Here is a 17044-nt window from a genome sequence, read left to right as displayed (position 1 = left end):
AGAGCATGACCGTTTCAGCCACCTCCACGATCTGGGTAAACTCCGGTACAGGAAATAGCCAGGGGCTCACGTGCCATTCATCAGGCATAGGCTGGTGTATGTAAGTTTGCGACAGACCACGCCTCAATTTATCGACTCTTTCCAACCCTTCGCCTCCAAACCCGCAAAAATGCCCATGGACGAACGCGAGCTTGGGCAGCGCATCAAGGCGCTTACAAAGTGCGTTGCTGCGAATGAGCCCCCGGAGAACGCTATCAAGTTGCTCGAGACATTGAAGAAGGATGCTTCTCCCACTGAAGAGATGCTAAGGGTACGTACGCGGATCAGGAAGCGATAGAGAGAGCGCTTTTCTGCGCGCGTTTTGAATATATACACGTCTTGGTTGGTTTGCGCAAATGCATGATCGCATTTCTCGCCTTTCTTTCATCAAAATTGCGACCTCGGCGGATCTATCGGATATTGCACTCTTGATTCCACAGGGACTGTGCTAATACTGAGATCTTCGTCATAGGCTACAAGAGCCGGTGTTTTTGTCGGAAAACTTCGCTCAAATTCCAACAAGGACATCGCCCGTGCCGCCGCCGAACTCGTTAACAAGTGGAAGAAGTTGGTCGAACAAGAAAAGCACTCGAAACTACGTGCAAAGGTCGGCTCAGGATCTCCAGCCCCAGCTCCATCATCAGCGCCCGCGTCATCTCCTGCTGCTCCTCCTCCTCCATCATCAGCCGGTGCCTCTGGGGCCAAGTACAAGGGCGACATCGAGAAGCGAAAATATGAGACCGACAACGTGAACGTCAAGCGCACCGATTCCAGTGTTCGAAACTCATGCATTGGGCTTATCTACAATGGTCTGGCCTATCGATCAACGGCAACCGAGAACGACGTCATTACTAGAGCCGTCGCTGTTGAGCATGCCGCCTATACCAAATTCAAAGGGGAAACGCCTGATTACAAGAAGAAGATCCGATCACTATTCACCAATCTGAAGAACAAGTCCAATCGGGAACTTGGGCGCAGCGTCTTGTCCGGTGAGATCACTGCCGAGAAGTTTGTTATCATGACCGACGACGAGCTCAAGAGCGAGGAGCAGCGCAAGAAGGAGCTTGAACTAGAAAAGGAGAACATGAAGAAGGCCCAAGTACCGATGGCCGAGAAGAGTATCAGCGAGAGTCTGGAGTGTGGTCGCTGTAAGAAGAAGCAGGTCAGCTACACGCAGGCGCAGACCCGAGCTGCTGATGAACCTATGACAACTTTCTGCGAATGCATGGCGTGTGGGCACCGATGGAAGGTAAGTCTTGTCACTTTCAACTAAACTTCGGCGACATAACTAACGCGGGATACCTCAGTTTTCTTAATAATATACAAGGAGTCTGGAGGATCAGGGATGGAACAATGCTAAACTAGACTAACACTTAGGTAACTTCTGCCTATCAGATTCATAAAGATCCTTCAAGTTCTACAAGTTGCTAGCCTAATTAAGTTCACCTTTATATACCCCATTAATAAAATTAATTGTAATCGATCGTAATCTTATCATAAGGCTTATGTAAGTATACAAACCTTCAGTTCTAGATAAGAGAGTTGCGTCCAAGTCGAGGACGTGTTAGTCAAGGCTTGGGTTATAATTCGAGATCCTAGTTAGAACTTTCAGGATCGTGAGATCATAGTGTAATCTTGTCTATCATGGACTAGTCTTATGATCATATACTAAGATTATACAGCTCTACTAACATATATGCCCCGGGGGCTTATCGAGATGGTTACAACTTGAAATTTAAAGGACAAATGTAAACTCAGCGTCTCCTACTGTGACCAGGTTTGATGATAACTCCATTTGATCCAGTCTTTCTATCAAATAGATTCTGTCCTCATTTTGTACTGTGGTCGCTGTCATAGTTCACCATAGCAATGTGACCATATTCCTCATCATCTGTGAGATTGGACTCGGGCGTCCAGGGTCGTTGTTGTTGCTGATGAGTATCGTGTGAAGATTCAAAACGTCGAGGAAGAGGAGGGTTCACTTCCTTATCGGCTCCAACTGGCCTGCGGGGAATGGCAGGCCTATCTTCCTGTTGAGCTTCAGTAGGGCGTCGGGGCAATGGTGGTCCCGCTGCATCATCCGGTCCTGATGATGGCTGCGCTTGGCTCGCTACAGGCCGTCGGGGCAGCTTTGGTGCTTCTTCTTTCCTGTCCTGAGGAGTCGGTCGTTGAGGAAGCGGCGGGTTCTCATTGCTGGACTGTTGTGGTGACTTTCCCTGGTCTGGAGGCTGTGATGGCGAAACAAGAGCCGGAGGGGAGATGTTTAGTCCATGAAGGTCCTTTTCGATTTGCTCTTGGTTCGGCGACTGAGGACTCTCCTTTCCCTCAACTGTAGTCCCTTCGAAATCGATCAACTCGCCCTCGGCATGACGGTCCTTCATCAAAATCACATCATCCTTTTCGATCTCCGATGTTGTCTTGATTCCAACAAATCCACACTTGTTGAGAATCTCGCCGATGAGGTCGGGATATCGGAGGTGCCCACTGACGGAATCGCTCAAATCGAGGTTCTGAATACCTTCAACCTCTTGGATATTCTGTAAGCCTGAGACTCCCATGGAGAGACTATGAGCCCGGTAGACAAATCCAAGAATCATATCATTCTCTGAATAGACATTGAAGATCTTTCCAGAGACAACAGTACGAAGGGTACGCCAGTGAGGAGGGGCTGAAGGAGCAGGAGCGCCGATGATGACGACTGAATCAATGAGGCCAAAAGCGTGCCGCTCAGCAAGTGACTGCAAGCAGGCATGAATCGCTGTAGCGCCAAGGGAATATCCGATTAGAGTGACAGGCCGCTCGCCTTGGACTTTGTTGATCAGAGCGTCAGCAAGTAGCTGGCCTGCTTTCCGAGATCGGTTGTGTGCATGACCAAAAGGATTATCAATGTTGGATGCAGCAGCAAGTACCTGGATAGGCCAAAGAGCCGCAAGCAGGGTGGCAAAGGCAGTGCGCTTGATGATCTCGACCTTGAGCTTCTTCCAGGCAAAAGATTCGACCATGCTTCGTAGAGCATGTCCCAAGGCAATGAGAGACTTCATCTCATAGCGCAGAGCGAAGACCTCAGTGTCGTCACCAAGGATACGCCATGGCTTTGTCACATCATCCTCATCGCGAAGCCAGCCGTTGATTCCGATTGTAACACGCAGTCGCCGTTCCTGTGCTTGTGCTTGATCCTGTTCTGCATTAAAGACCTCTCCCCATTCGCCCCTGAGAGGGATGAAGCGGAAGTCCTCAACTTCTTTCGCGTACTTATCCATCATTTCACCCTGCAATGTTAGTCGGGAATGAACAGGATTTTGAAAAGTAACTTACAGTCATCTTTCCTCCATATGCACCAAATAAAGCGCCTACAAGAGCACCATTCATCCAGAAGATACCAAGAAAGCTCGCAACACCTCCCAAGCCCACGCCACCGAGGATACCACCGACAGCTCCAGCGACAAGAGGTGCTGCCAGACCACCAGTGACGCCGATCACAGCTGCACCGGCAACAGAAGCAAGCCCGACTTTCCAGAAACGACTGAACTTATTCTCTTCTCGGCGCTTGGAAGCTTCGGCCTCGGCAGACATGACCTCCTGCTGCTTATCTTGGTCCTTGGAGGATTCAAGAAGAGTCTTGGCGATTTCCATTTCTTCCTTGATTAGGAAAGTCTGGGGAATCTCCAGAGAGGAAGCAAGATAGAGCGCAAGTGCTCGGGTATGGGCGGAATACTTGCCTGTGGAAAGCAGAAGGAGTAGTATACATGATATAGCCTCTCTTCTGTCGGCAGCAGGGATCGTCGTCAATCTTGTGGGGATAGGATGATACAAAGCCTGTAGAGAGGCAATATCCTCAGACTTGTCTATCTTATTCTCCCCAAAACTGATGAGATTCTCGCCTTCTTCGGGTGTATCGAGCTTCCTCTTCTCAGCCTCCTGTTGATGTTTGCGCCTTTCCTCCTGAATCTTGTGATCATCCTTTACACGAACAATCTCCTCCAACTTGGGCATGAATTCCTTTTTCCACTCCTTCAAATGCTTTATAGCAGCTTTTTGAATACGTAGTGCCTGCGCCGATGGCTTGTTCGGCTGCTGCTGCTGAGCATTTCGATCAGAGTCATCATTCCTGGGTGTGAACGACCGGTTCTCGTCTCTTGGTGTAGAAGGCCCACTCTCATTTCGAGGAGTTGATAGGACAGGGCCAAGCTCATCGTCGGAAGCTTGAAGTTGATCACTCATGTAAGTAGTGATCTCATCAACGAGCTTGAGGAGGGCTTGGCGACGCGCGGGGTTGAGAGTGATGACGATCTGACGAGGATCCGAACATGTTGGCGCCATTTTGATGATACTGACCCCGACGAAACTCCAGATGGGGTTGTTGCTGAGGAAGCTGGTTATGAGCTGGGGGCAGTTGGTTATATAGTACGCGTTGGCTGCGGTGTCAATAAATCATGGCCTGAGCACGGCCCGTGTATATGCAGGATCAAAGATTAAACGCTCAGTTTCAGGCTGAAATTCCTGCTTGCTAGGCAGGCAGTGTTGTTGGTTGTGCAATACTGAAACATGCAGTCGTAGGCTCTAGGCTCAGAACTGAACCCCCGAAGCCTGGTGTGAGGTGCAGACGGGTTGTAATTGGTGTGATGTAATCACTGAAGGAGTCGTAATATGCTGAGACCTTCGTCACGTGCGTATGACCAAGAAGATACAGACCTTCTATCCTCAGTTTAGTAGAAAGAAATGGAGGATGTTCGTTTGATATATCACTCTGACCCGAAAATGAATGTGTTTTTAGTAAGTATCGTCTTGGGAGTCCTAGCGCTGGTAATGGGACCTGTAGATCTAACGTCATACATACTACTATTTGGGTAGCATATCTTGGTTATGAGATCAGTTGCATATCTCAGGGATTGAACTTAGAAGTCAGACAGAACGGGTTACTAGAACAAGGTGCTACACTGAGGATTGTGAAAAGCCAAACATTCCACTTGCGTCAACAAGTACATCCTTCCCCTTTTCGACATCGAAGGTCGAAGATATTGAGCTTTCGGACAACTAGCTCGGAAGAAGTTTGGAAATCGGGACTGCATCTACATTAAGGTTGAATAGAAGCGACAAATGAGTGTGATCATGATGTGAACAATGTTCCAACACTTTAAACCTTACCGTTATGTTCGGTATGTTATATGCGTATATATAAGAATTCCTGTAGTCTTTCGAAGGATATAGGGTAGGCAAAATGGAAATATGACCAGCGCAAACATGCCTTAAGAGGCCTGGGGCTTTCGAAGAGGATGCCAAAATAAACTCGGTAAAGAGTCTCCTAAGCTTAGGCTAGATTACCTAAGTACTTTCGTCACTTTGTTTCAAGGGCATAAGGTTTCTTGCCTCCCCCAGACAACCAGCATTGATAAGACCAATCTAGGCTCTGATAAGCCAGCCCCGCTAAAAAAATTCCCAATCGCGACCCTCGACCGTCCAAGTTTCAAACCTCCAATTCTTTATCCCGTTCCCTCTTTGACAGACACCAGGTCAACACCCATATAATTGGTCGCAAGAGAAGCTCAATACGGAATCGGACGATGGATGCACATGCGCTGCTCTCCTCCCAAGGCTGGCGAGGCACCGGTCACTCCCTACATAAAACCGATGACTCAATCGGACTTGCGAAACCTCTGCTGCTGAATCGCAAAGACAATACTCGAGGACTGGGTCAGAAGCAACATTTCACTAGCGACCAATGGTGGATGAACGCATTTGATGAGCAACTCAAGGGTATCGATACCTCCAAGGAGGGAAAAGTGGTTCAGACTGTCACAACTGGCAAGCTGAACGCCCTCGAAAAGAATCTCGGCAAATACTCCGTATACACGACCTTCGTACGAGGCGGATTCCTCGAAGGAACAATAGATAAGCTCACAATCAACGACTCGAGCACGGAGTCATCCGAAACCGAATCCAGTGACCAGCAAGAAGGCGACAAGTTTGACAAGGACAAGCCTCGGAATGAGACCAAGGAGGAGAAGAAAGTCCGAAAAGAAGCAAAGAGGAAGCGGAAGGAGGCGCGGGCCGCGAGAAGGGCCGAGAAAGCAGCGCGCCGAGAGCTCAAGTCCAAGTCGAAAAAGTCTTCCAAATCCTCCAAGTCCTCAGCAGAATCAAGCGACGCAGACGAGGAGAAAAAACGGCGGCGCGCAAAGAAAGAAGAGAAAAGGAGGCAAAGAGCTAAAGAGGCCAGGAAATAGAACATAGAGGGACATGGAAAATCGGAGTTTGAAGGCATATACAGCGAAAGCATATTCACGGAGTTGAGGTTAATGGAAATTTTGGATGATACCCCATAGATGTATATTTACGTCTGTTTCGGAATCTTCCCAGGCTTGTTGGAAAGGAGCCATGGTCTTTGGTTCCAGAAATCGTCCTTGATGATGTCCATGTGTTCCACCACCACACGAGCTTTGGCTCGGCTCTTCTTGTCCTTCTCCTTCTGTGACTTTGATTGCTCAACGGGCTCTGCTTGAGAGTCGATTGTTTGCATGGTATTGTGAGAGTTTGGGTCCACCAGTTCGTACTGTTGAGTGTCAGTGCCGGTTTGCAGGGAAGTGTAGACCGATACGTACATCGCGGAAGATAACACTACCCTTTCTGTATATCTCGGGCTCGTTGTTGTAGTTGATGGAAAAGCGGGAGAAGAGTATCTCGTTTTTGTCTGCTGCCAATGTGCGCTGATACAGTCAGCTTGTTCAAGTTCCGCAATATGGCCACCTACCGCCAGAGTACTCTCAGCTTCCTTGTTGTCAAGACCTCCGAGTTGGATCAAAGACCAGAAACATGTGTTATAGAGGTTATTGATGTGGCCTTAAGCTATGTTAGTCGGTGCCATTTGTATAGTTGTAAAACCTACAATCTGCTTGTCTCCAGCTCATGTAATCCCGGAGATTTTGAACACTAGGGTAGCACACTGCCCGCCCATCGAAGGATGGTAGTGGAGGAGATAACGGGCTGTCTGGGAAGTGAGTCGACCAAAAGTATACATAATTTGCAGTGAATGTCGAGACGACAGTGCTAACAAGTTTACTAGGAAATGGTAAGTTTTGGACGTAGCATGGGGAGAGTGAGTGTAAACGAACCTGGCTCTTCGATCAAACAAAGTGCATGCCTTGTGAAAGACGAAGCTGTTGAAAGTATTAGTGATACAAAGCCTTGACATGGTTCGTCTTACGAACCTGTATTCATCACTAACGCCGTATGCAATGGTGATTTCTGGTAGCTCAGTTACGACGGCCTTGGCAGCTGTATTCATAAGATCAAGGGCACGGCGATCATTTGGCTTCTCGAAGCCATACTTAGCACACATTCTATCAACTGTTAGGAGACTCATTAAAAGAGAAAAATTCAACTGTACTTTGTGAACCCTCTTCCATCGACTCGCACCACGATCCATGTGTTGGGTAATAGCGGATCTGGCGCCTCAAAGTTACGAACATATTCAAACCTTGAATCATTAGATTAGCGATGATATAGGTACAGGCACTGCGAAGACTCACTTGGAATTCGCCATTTTGCGAGCTTCAATGAGAAGTTGACCGTTAAAAAAGAATGATGGCTGAAATTATATGCGCTGGCTGTGTCTGGAGTCTGGTATTTGTGACTCAATATGATTTGTTTGAGTGTAACTCGATATGGTGGAGAAGTGAATATTTTATGTACTTCTTGGGGTTAGAGAAATGTTGGAGAGACATGTCATGACACATGTATAAAGTCACGCCCAAGTTCAGGCCTAATAATTTTACTAATGATACTTAAACTCTGAACTCTTAACTATATAGAGATCTCTACAGCCCAGATATGTAGCTATGAATTGATGGATAACTTTGAGGCATTGTGTCTATTTATCTTCACCCTCTTCTTGCCCCCCTCAGTGGTAACTACACCTGAAGCTTCGCTCAAGCCTTTGAGCGACAGACAACTACCTACATTCAAGAACAGAAAGCACATACCCCTCATCTACATCTGAGGAATGAATTCATACGAATCCATTTTACGAAAAAACCCCTATAGAAAGACTTTCACTAATCTTACTCTAAGACATAAGTGACCTTGAGGAACAAAGCATCAGCCACATTTTTATTTGCACACCTACCTAGGTCGTGTGGGCCCTGCGTCTGTAGCCTTGCAGACCAAGCCCACCTCCAACAGCACGGCTGAAGCCAATTTCTAGAGCTTACACAAACACTTTTGTCAATGGAACACGAGCTCTTTATTCTAACTACTATTCTATGACGCCGACTTTCAGTATATCGCTATCATGAATCTCCTACTCTCAGATGACTATCTTCTCCAAGATTACCCCGAGCACATCACAAATACGATCCGTTCAGGACATGCGACAACTCTACGTTTTAATCGGCAGGGCGATTACCTTGCTTCGGGCCGAGTCGATGGAACCGTTGTGATTTGGGATCTGGAGACAATGGGAGTCGCGAGGAAACTGAGGGGTCACAATAAGAGCATTACAGTTCTGAGCTGGTCAAGGTGTGGACAGTATCTTCTTACGACCTGCCACGGATGGAAAGCTATCCTTTGGGACCTTCAGGATGGAAAGCGTCTACGTGAGGTTCGTTTTCGCGCGCCTGCGTACATGGCTGAGCTTCACCCATGGAATCAGTAAGGAAGCGCGATCATCTCTTGAGCTTGACTAACTTGAGTCAGCCTTCAATTTGTCGCAGCGCTATACGAAGAGCAGCCAGTCCTAGTCGACATAACCGATCCTGTCGACGTGAAACATATTCTTCCATCAGCGGCGAAGCGACCGAGTACCGACGATGCAGCACTGCGCGAAAAGCAAGCCAAAGAAGATGCCAAACAAATGACAACTTCTGTGATCTGGAGCACAACTGGAGACCATGTGCTCGCCGGAACCAACAAAGGAAAGCTCAACATCATCGATGCGAAGACATGCGAAATTATTTACTCGGAGAAGATATGTTCGGGTGCCATTACCACCATGCGAATGACTGTATCGGGACGCGAATTATTAGTCAATTCCCAAGACCGAATTATTCGAACTTTCCGCGTACCAAATTTACTGGCCGAGAATCTCGATCTCGATACACTGCAATTACCACTTGAGCACAAGTTCCAGGACGTTGTCAACAGGCTATCATGGAATCACGTCACGTTCAGTGCAACTGGTGAATATGTAGCAGCCTCGACGTATAACAACCACGAGCTGTATGTATGGGAGCGTAATCATGGCAGTCTGGTGTGTATGCTCAAGGACCCAAAAGAAGAACAAGGTGTGATAGAGTGGCATCCCACCCGCGCGCTCTTGGCTGCCTGCGGCCTGGAAACTGGTCGCATATACATATGGTCTGTTGTCAGTCCACAAAAATGGTCGGCGCTGGCGCCTGACTTTGCTGAAGTGGAAGAGAACGTTGAGTACATCGAGCGGGAAGATGACTTTGATATCTATGCGCAAGAAGAGATACACCGACGGCGACTAGATGCTGAAGATGAAGAGGTTGATGTCTTGACCCTGGATCCATCAAAAACTCTGGACGAGGGAGAAAGCTTTCGGATGCCAATTCTGTTTAATCTCGGGGAGAGCGACAGCGAGGACGAATTCATTGCAGTATCAACCGGCACCATGAGACGTAGGAGTCCTGGAGAGGGTCAAAGCGATTTGGAGGAAAAGATGCCCGTTCAAAAAAGCACGGCCGGGAAAAGAGGCCGAAAGCGTTAGACAACAAAGGAGATGATGGGTGGAACATGGACAGCAAAGAACAAAGGGGTCTTGTCGCATTCGGAGGGGCTAGTTAAAGCTGCATGAAATAGGGATGATTGCAAATATACCATTTTCGTCTCAATAATGGGATGAATGAAATAATTTAGCAAAATACATAAAGAATCTATTATGAGATCTGCTTCTCAAGACTCACAAGACTTATCTCAATACACCATGTCTGATAGTGCTTCTGAGTATGCAGTCAGGCCGTGTGTCTTTCTTCTTTCATATAGCCTCTTGATAGTCCACAGCTTTCATAGAATTTCATGCAAGCTGATTCAAGGATCAAATGCTCAGAATCAATGATTAGGAGCTGTTTCGCCATTGCCTGAGTCACTGCCCGGATCTCTAACGTCAGAGGGCGTGATTGGATCCAATCTCTTAGGGGTACAAGTACCGATACTTTGAATACCCATCTAAAAAGCGCGACTGGTTTTCATTTTACACCAAAAACTCGCTTTTAGTCAGCCCGCGAGAACGTGCAGCAAAGTAGCTCTACTCACGCGTGCAACAAGCCTCAGGCAACACCCTGAGCTCAGGGAGGCCAAAAAGAGCTTAGCGCACAACTGCTGCCAGCCGTTCTCAAGTCCAGAATCTTTCAGGCTTCCCCCGACCTTCTCGCTTCAACCACGACAAAACTTTGCCTACAACACAAAGTCATCACAGCGCGCGTCGGGCATCGCGCGCATCCCATCGAAACAGCTTAACCTCCGATTACGAACGATCGACGACATCGCCGACCGCGATTTTTCGAGTTTCTGTAACCTACAAGGTGGCGGCGACGGGGGAGACCAGCCTGAGGTTCACCTGAGCCAGTGGCCAGGACAGGCGTTGCTGTTCATCGCCCATCAAGCAATCGCATTTGAGAGAATTTATTATCGACTTAACAGCCTTGCGCGACCAAAAAACCTTTTTAATAGCATCTTTTTGCACTTTTCTTCTACTTTTCGCGTTTCTTTGCGTTCCGGCGCGCGTTTGGATCTCTACTCTCGCTTCTCGCTCCTTTCCACTCCACGTCAGAACAATCACATATCGCCACCATGGCTAACCTTTACTTCACTCACTCGAGCGCTCCGCTCAAGACGGTGGAAGAGATTCAGTTCGGTTTGATGTCTCCCGAGGAGATCAAGAACATGAGTGTCTGCCACATTACTTATCCCGAAACGATGGAGGAGAACAAAACAAAGCCTCGTGACGGTGGCCTCAATGACCCGCTTCTCGGATCGATCGATCGACAATTCCGTTGCAAGACCTGCACCCAAGCAATGGGCGAGTGCCCTGGCCACTTCGGTCACATCGAACTGGCCAAACCTGTCTACCATCCCGGATTTATCAAGAAAGTCAAAAAGATTTTGGAGATTGTCTGCCACAACTGTAGCAAAGTGCTAGCCGATGATGTTGGTCTCGCTATATGACGCTATTTAACTTTTGATGCTAACCGCCTAATCAGAGAGATCCTGAGTTCGTTAACGCCATTAACACTCGAGATCCTAAAGTCCGTTTTAACCGCGTGTGGGAAGTTTGCAAGAAGAAGCGGAGATGTGAGAACGACGAGGCCAAGCAAAAGGATGATGAATTCGGCACGAAGACTGGTCCTCCGAGAGGGCACGGTGGCTGCGGTAACATGCAGCCCAACGTTCGACAAGCAGCTCTACAACTCAAGGCCGCCTTCGATGAAGTTACAGTCGATGAAGATGGACAGAAGTCGAAGAAGAAGGAGACAACACCCATCACCCCCGAGATGGCTCACAGCATTCTAAGGAGGATTACGGAGGATGATCTTGTCAACATGGGCCTAAACTCCGACTACGCTCGTCCCGAATGGATGGTTCTTACTGTTCTTCCTGTGCCACCACCCCCAGTCCGTCCTAGTATTTCCATGGATGGCACGGGAACTGGTATGCGCAACGAAGATGATTTGACATACAAGCTGGGTGATATTATTCGTGCCAACGGAAATGTCAAGCAAGCTATTCGTGAAGGATCCCCTCAACACATTGCTCGAGACTTTGAGGAACTCCTGCAATATCATGTTGCGACCTACATGGACAATGATATTGCTGGCCAACCTCGTGCTCTACAGAAGAGTGGCCGACCTGTGAAGGCTATTCGTGCACGTCTAAAGGGTAAGGAGGGTCGTCTTCGAGGTAACTTGATGGGTAAGCGTGTCGACTTTTCGGCACGTACTGTCATTACTGGTGATGCCAACCTTTCTCTACACGAGGTCGGTGTCCCTCGCAGTATTGCCAGGACCCTCACCTATCCCGAAACTGTGACACCCTACAACATCGGCAAGCTGCATCAACTTGTCGAGAATGGACCCAACGAACATCCCGGTGCCAAGTATGTTATCCGAGCTGATGGTCAGCGAATCGATTTACGCCATCACCGCCGTGCCGGTGCGATCTCTCTTGAATACGGATGGAAGGTTGAGCGCCATTTGATGACTGGTGACTACATCATCTTCAATCGTCAGCCCTCTCTGCATAAAGAATCTATGATGGGTCATCGTGTTCGCGTCATGCCATACTCAACCTTCCGTCTCAACCTTTCTGTTACTTCTCCTTACAACGCCGATTTCGATGGTGATGAGATGAACCTTCACGTCCCCCAGAGTGAGGAAACGCGCGCTGAGGTTAAAGAGCTTTGTCTAGTTCCCTTGAACATTGTCTCTCCTCAGAAGAACGGTCCTTTGATGGGTATCGTCCAGGACTCTCTGGCTGGTGCCTACAAGCTTTGCCGTCGAGATGTTTTCCTCACAAAGGAGCAAATCATGAACTGTATGCTCTGGGTGCCCAACTGGGACGGTGTCATTCCTCAACCCGCTATCTATAAGCCTCGTCCTCGGTGGACTGGTAAGCAGCTTATCAGCATGGTTATCCCTAAGGAGGTTAGCCTGTTCAACGGTACGGATTCTGGCGAAAACGCCCCTCTTAAGGACGAGGGTCTTCTGATCCAAGCCGGCCAACTGATGTATGGTCTTTTAACTAAGAAGAACATTGGTGCTGCTGCGGGTGGTATTGTGCATATCAGCTACAACGAACTTGGCCCCGAAGGTGCGATGGCTTTCTTAAACGGTGTCCAGCAGGTTGTCACCTACTGGCTTCTCAACAATGGTCATAGCATTGGTATTGGTGATACAATTCCCGATGCGGCGACCATTGCTAAAGTTCAGGTACATATTGATGAGGAAAAGGCTGAAGTTGCTCGCTTGACAGCAATGGCCACAGCGAATGAGCTTGAGGCCCTACCTGGTATGAACGTTCGTGCAACCTTCGAAAACAAAGTCTCCATGGCTCTGAACCAGGCCCGTGATAAGGCTGGTACCACAACACAGAAGAGTTTGAAGGATTCAAACAACGCTGTCACCATGGCTTCCTCAGGTTCCAAGGGTTCATCTATCAATATTTCTCAAATGACTGCGCTTGTCGGTCAGCAAATTGTCGAAGGCAAGCGTATTCCTTTTGGTTTCAAGTATCGCACATTACCTCACTTCACCAAGGACGATTACTCACCTGAGGCCCGTGGCTTCGTCGAGAACTCTTACCTCCGTGGTCTCACTCCTAGCGAATTTTTCTTCCACGCCATGGCTGGTCGAGAAGGTCTCATTGATACTGCAGTCAAGACTGCCGAAACAGGTTATATCCAGCGACGATTGGTTAAGGCTCTGGAAGATCTTTCTGCCCGTTACGATGGAACTGTCCGAAACTCTCTGGGAGACATTGTTCAGTTCCTCTATGGTGAAGACGGTCTTGATGCCATGATTATTGAGAAACAGAAGTTGGGTATCCTCAATATGTCAAACTCGGCATTTGAAAAGAAGTATCGTCTGGATCTTGCCAACCCCCCGGACTGGTTTAAGCACGACTACGAATTCGGTAACGAATTGACTGGTGACAAGGAATCTATGGAGTATCTCGATCAAGAATGGGAAAAGTTGTTGGCTGATCGCAGACAAGTCCGACAGATCAACAAGGCCAAGGGTAACGAGGAAATGATGCAACTGCCCCTCAACATCACTCGCATCATTGAGTCTGCTAAGCGAGTCTTTAATGTCAAGGCTAATGACCGAAGCAACTTGCGACCGTCGGAAGTTATTCCAGCTGTGCAAAACTTGTTGGATAGCATGAAGATTGTTCGTGGTACTGATGAAATCTCGATTGAAGCTGACGCAAATGCATCAATTCTCTTCAAGGCCTTGCTTCGCTCTCGCCTGGCCTTCAAGGAGGTGGTCAAGGAGCACCGGTTGAACAAATTAGCTTTTGACCATATTCTGGGTGAACTTCAGAATAGATGGGATCGCGCATTTGTCAACCCTGGTGAAATGGTTGGTGTTCTGGCTGCGCAGTCTATTGGTGAGCCTGCTACTCAGATGACACTGAACACCTTCCATTTCGCTGGTGTCTCGTCCAAGAACGTTACTCTTGGTGTGCCACGTCTCAAGGAAATTCTCAACTTGGCCAAAAACATCAAGACTCCCAGTATGGCTGTGTACCTCAACACACCGCTCGCGAGACAAGAGCAAGCCAAGAAGCTACGAAGTATGGTAGAATACACCAACCTTCGCTCTGTCACTTCGGTGACTGAGATTTACTATGATCCCAACATCACGGAAACAAACATCCCTGAAGATGTGGACATGGTTGAGTCTTACTACATGATCCCGGATGAGAGCGTGGACCCCACTGCCAACCAATCGCGATGGCTTCTACGTATTACTCTGGACCGACAGAAGCTTCTGGATAAGGAGATCAAGATCGATGATGTTGCTCAGCGCATCAAGGAGGAGTATCCTACTGATCTGGCAGTCATTTTCAGTGACAACAACGCCGATGAGCAGGTTATCCGTATTCGAACCCTCCAAACCGGTGACAAGGATGAGGAGGGTGAAGGTGGTATGGAGGAGGATGTCATGCTCAAGCGCCTGGAGGCCCATCTCTTGGATACTCTCACTCTTCGTGGCGTTCCTGGCATTGAACGTGCTTTCCTCACCAAGGGCACCCGACTCACCGAGGGACCTGACGGAGCTTTGCTTGCTATCAAGGATGACCCCCGCTGCACACAGTGGTATCTGGATACCAGCGGTACTGCTCTGCGCGACGTTTTGGCTGTGGACGGCGTCGACGCGACTCGAACATATACCAACGACCTGTATCAAATCGTTGAGGTCTTTGGTATTGAAGCTGCTCGTGCCGCGTTGGCGAAGGAGTTGACCAACGTGTTGGCCTTTGACGGTTCTTATGTCAACCATCGTCACATTGCCCTCCTTGTTGATGTGATGACATACAGAGGCTCCATTTCAGCTGTCACTCGACATGGTATCAACCGAGCTGATACCGGTGCTCTGATGCGTTGTTCTTTCGAGGAGACAGTCGAGATTCTCCTCGAAGCTGCCGCAACAGGTGAATTGGATGATTGCCGTGGTATCTCGGAGAACGTCATGCTTGGTCAGATGGCGCCCATGGGTACCGGTAACTTTGATGTCCTGCTGGATCCCAAGATGCTTGAGACTGTTATTTCTGACAACTCTCGCATGGGCTTGATGGCAGGTATGCCCACCAAGGGCGGAGATGTTGAAGGAGCTGCTACTCCCTACGACACTGGCTCCCCCATGGCTGATTCGGGTTACCTCAGCCTCAGCTCCCCTGCTGCAGGAAACTTCTCCCCTATTCAGGGTGCTGGATCGGAAACACCTGGTGGCTTCACCACTGTTGGTGGCGATCATGGATTTGGTGGTGCTAGCCCCTACAACCGCGGAGCGGCCAGCCCCTTCAGCAGTACATCCCCAACATCGCCATTCAGTTACTCGCCGTCATCACCTAATATGGGATACTCTCCCACATCACCTCTCATCGATGGTGGTGGCATGAGCCGCTATGGACCAACATCTCCTTCCTTCAGCCCATCATCACCATCATTCTCTCCTACCTCGCCGATGTTGCGTCCGACAAGCCCCGCAAGCCCCAACTACAGCCCGACGTCGCCCAGCTACTCGCCCACGTCACCTTCGTCCCCTAGACACTACTCGCCGACATCGCCGGCACAGTTCAACTCTCCCACCTCTCCTAGTTACTCACCGGCGAGCCCCAACTACAGCCCGACATCGCCCAACATTCATGGGGCTGGACCAACCTCACCCTCTTACTCTCCGGCGTCACCTTCATGGTCTCCAACGTCTCCTGAGGCTTATTCCCCAACAAGCCCAAGCTTCCAGAGGAGCCCTGGTGCACAGCAGTCGCCAACCAGCCCAAGCTACTCGCCGACGTCGCCTGCTTTCTCTCCTCGCACGCCGGGTCCAGGAACGTCTGGAAATCAATAGTGAGTTTGGGTCCTTAATAATACTTTAATGACCAGTCACCAACCAAGAACAGCTCTCCCAACTCGCCGTCGAACGAGCGGTAAATTGTGTAGGCAAAATGGTGGTGGGTGTGCTTTCCTATCTGGGTAACAGCAAAAAAAAAGAAAACAACTTGGAATTAGTAGCTTCGAGAATGATGCTAGCAACACAGGCGTTGCATTGCTTTTATGTTATTTAGGTAATCATATGGTGGTAAATGATAGATTTTACTAGTAGAATGCACTAGTACATGCTTTATTATCACCTACATGATTACCTCTATGAAACGGTGGATGTGTTTGCATTTCTTGAGGAGTATTGGGGGCATGGGCCAATAGATGAAACCATGGTGAGCCCTGAGGAGATTGACCAGACTTCGAAAGGACAGGTCTTTGTATGCTACATGTATAGACGTTACTTGGCTTGCTTATATAAGATATCATTAATATATATTTGACTTTGGCTTGCCGAAAGGATTTGGGAATGATGAAATTCTGGGGTAGTTGTCTCAAACTTTGGCGAAGAGCCAGATGCTGTTCTACAAATAGCAACATATCATTCGTCATCAAACCATGTAATGTTTTATTTGTGCTCTCAAGTATTTACAAAACTTATCCTAAGCACATCCTAAACTCGAGCGAATTCCTAAAATAGAACTTCTGAAGGCTAGAACAGTAATGGCAGGAGATGAATGACTGGGGTCAACGCCCAGTTAGAGAAAATGTGAATGATAGCATGAGCAAAGGTAAGGCTGCGGTATAGCAGTAGAAGCTTTAGATATGATATCCTAGAACCAACCAAAGCAGATCGTAAGATTAGTAAATCTTGGAGGTTTGCCCAAAAAGCCCAACTCTTTATTTCGCTTGGATTGATAGGAGATCGAACTCATTCAAGACTGCCAACTA

The 17044-nt window shown here is 48.4% G+C and overlaps 6 protein-coding genes across 6 annotated transcripts; 4 read left to right on the top strand and 2 right to left on the bottom strand.

Moving 5' to 3' along the window:
• The first annotated feature begins 100 nt into the window (after positions 1 to 100).
• FOBCDRAFT_210782 (transcription factor S-II, central domain-containing protein) lies at positions 101 to 1522 on the top strand. The gene is made up of 3 exons (XM_031181234.3): positions 101 to 310; positions 512 to 1288; positions 1347 to 1522. Exons 1-3 carry the CDS (start codon positions 170 to 172, stop codon positions 1353 to 1355), a joined length of 927 nt encoding a protein of 308 aa, XP_031042002.1. The 5' UTR covers positions 101 to 169; the 3' UTR covers positions 1356 to 1522.
• Positions 1523 to 1868: 346 nt separating this feature from the next.
• Positions 1869 to 4440, bottom strand: FOBCDRAFT_283348 (uncharacterized protein; the record flags this gene model as incomplete). The annotated part of the gene is made up of 2 exons (XM_031181233.3): positions 3355 to 4440; positions 1869 to 3308 (listed from the first exon to the last, which is right to left on the bottom strand). The coding sequence occupies exons 1-2, from the start codon at positions 4357 to 4359 to the stop codon at positions 1869 to 1871; spliced, it is 2445 nt and encodes an 814-aa protein (XP_031042001.2). The 5' UTR covers positions 4360 to 4440.
• A 1073-nt stretch (positions 4441 to 5513) lies between these two features.
• FOBCDRAFT_2139 (uncharacterized protein) lies at positions 5514 to 6594 on the top strand. The gene has a single exon (XM_031181232.3). The coding sequence runs from the start codon at positions 5601 to 5603 to the stop codon at positions 6258 to 6260; it is 660 nt and encodes a 219-aa protein (XP_031042000.2). The 5' UTR covers positions 5514 to 5600; the 3' UTR covers positions 6261 to 6594.
• FOBCDRAFT_2141 (tRNA guanylyltransferase) lies at positions 6314 to 7686 on the bottom strand. The gene is made up of 8 exons (XM_031181230.3): positions 7563 to 7686; positions 7421 to 7510; positions 7242 to 7373; positions 7146 to 7190; positions 6920 to 7092; positions 6785 to 6873; positions 6636 to 6740; positions 6314 to 6586 (listed from the first exon to the last, which is right to left on the bottom strand). Exons 1-8 carry the CDS (start codon positions 7574 to 7576, stop codon positions 6368 to 6370), a joined length of 867 nt encoding a protein of 288 aa, XP_031041998.2. The 5' UTR covers positions 7577 to 7686; the 3' UTR covers positions 6314 to 6367.
• Positions 7687 to 8247: 561 nt separating this feature from the next.
• On the top strand, positions 8248 to 10122 carry FOBCDRAFT_173115 (WD40-repeat-containing domain protein). The gene is made up of 2 exons (XM_031181229.3): positions 8248 to 8682; positions 8728 to 10122. Exons 1-2 carry the CDS (start codon positions 8324 to 8326, stop codon positions 9758 to 9760), a joined length of 1392 nt encoding a protein of 463 aa, XP_031041997.1. The 5' UTR covers positions 8248 to 8323; the 3' UTR covers positions 9761 to 10122.
• Positions 10123 to 10435: 313 nt separating this feature from the next.
• On the top strand, positions 10436 to 16612 carry FOBCDRAFT_210776 (uncharacterized protein). The gene is made up of 3 exons (XM_031181226.3): positions 10436 to 11199; positions 11253 to 16120; positions 16174 to 16612. The coding sequence occupies exons 1-3, from the start codon at positions 10843 to 10845 to the stop codon at positions 16202 to 16204; spliced, it is 5256 nt and encodes a 1751-aa protein (XP_031041994.3). The 5' UTR covers positions 10436 to 10842; the 3' UTR covers positions 16205 to 16612.
• Positions 16613 to 17044: the final 432 nt, after the last annotated feature.

Source organism: Fusarium oxysporum, chromosome I, assembly GCF_013085055.1.
Source record: "Fusarium oxysporum Fo47 chromosome I, complete sequence".
In the NCBI taxonomy this organism is placed as follows: domain Eukaryota; kingdom Fungi; phylum Ascomycota; class Sordariomycetes; order Hypocreales; family Nectriaceae; genus Fusarium; species Fusarium oxysporum.
This window is presented reverse-complemented; position numbering and strand designations above follow the sequence as displayed.

Excerpts from the sequence above, each read along its gene's own strand:
- FOBCDRAFT_210782 (XM_031181234.3), top strand. The coding sequence starts at position 170 with ATGCCCATGGACGAACGCGAGCTTGGGCAGCGCATCAAGGCGCTTACA. Across the intron at positions 311-511 it reads CCACTGAAGAGATGCTAAGG|GCTACAAGAGCCGGTGTTTT; the intron begins GTACGTACGCGG and ends TCTTCGTCATAG.
- FOBCDRAFT_2139 (XM_031181232.3), top strand. The coding sequence starts at position 5,601 with ATGGATGCACATGCGCTGCTCTCCTCCCAAGGCTGGCGAGGCACCGGT.
- FOBCDRAFT_2141 (XM_031181230.3), bottom strand. Across the intron at positions 7,374-7,420 it reads GATGGAAGAGGGTTCACAAA|AATGTGTGCTAAGTATGGCT; the intron begins GTACAGTTGAAT and ends AACAGTTGATAG. Across the intron at positions 7,093-7,145 it reads TTGTTTGATCGAAGAGCCAG|TAAACTTGTTAGCACTGTCG; the intron begins GTTCGTTTACAC and ends ACCATTTCCTAG.
- FOBCDRAFT_173115 (XM_031181229.3), top strand. The coding sequence starts at position 8,324 with ATGAATCTCCTACTCTCAGATGACTATCTTCTCCAAGATTACCCCGAG. Across the intron at positions 8,683-8,727 it reads GAGCTTCACCCATGGAATCA|CCTTCAATTTGTCGCAGCGC; the intron begins GTAAGGAAGCGC and ends AACTTGAGTCAG.
- FOBCDRAFT_210776 (XM_031181226.3), top strand. The coding sequence starts at position 10,843 with ATGGCTAACCTTTACTTCACTCACTCGAGCGCTCCGCTCAAGACGGTG. Across the intron at positions 11,200-11,252 it reads GCAAAGTGCTAGCCGATGAT|AGAGATCCTGAGTTCGTTAA; the intron begins GTTGGTCTCGCT and ends CCGCCTAATCAG. Across the intron at positions 16,121-16,173 it reads GGAACGTCTGGAAATCAATA|CTCTCCCAACTCGCCGTCGA; the intron begins GTGAGTTTGGGT and ends AACCAAGAACAG.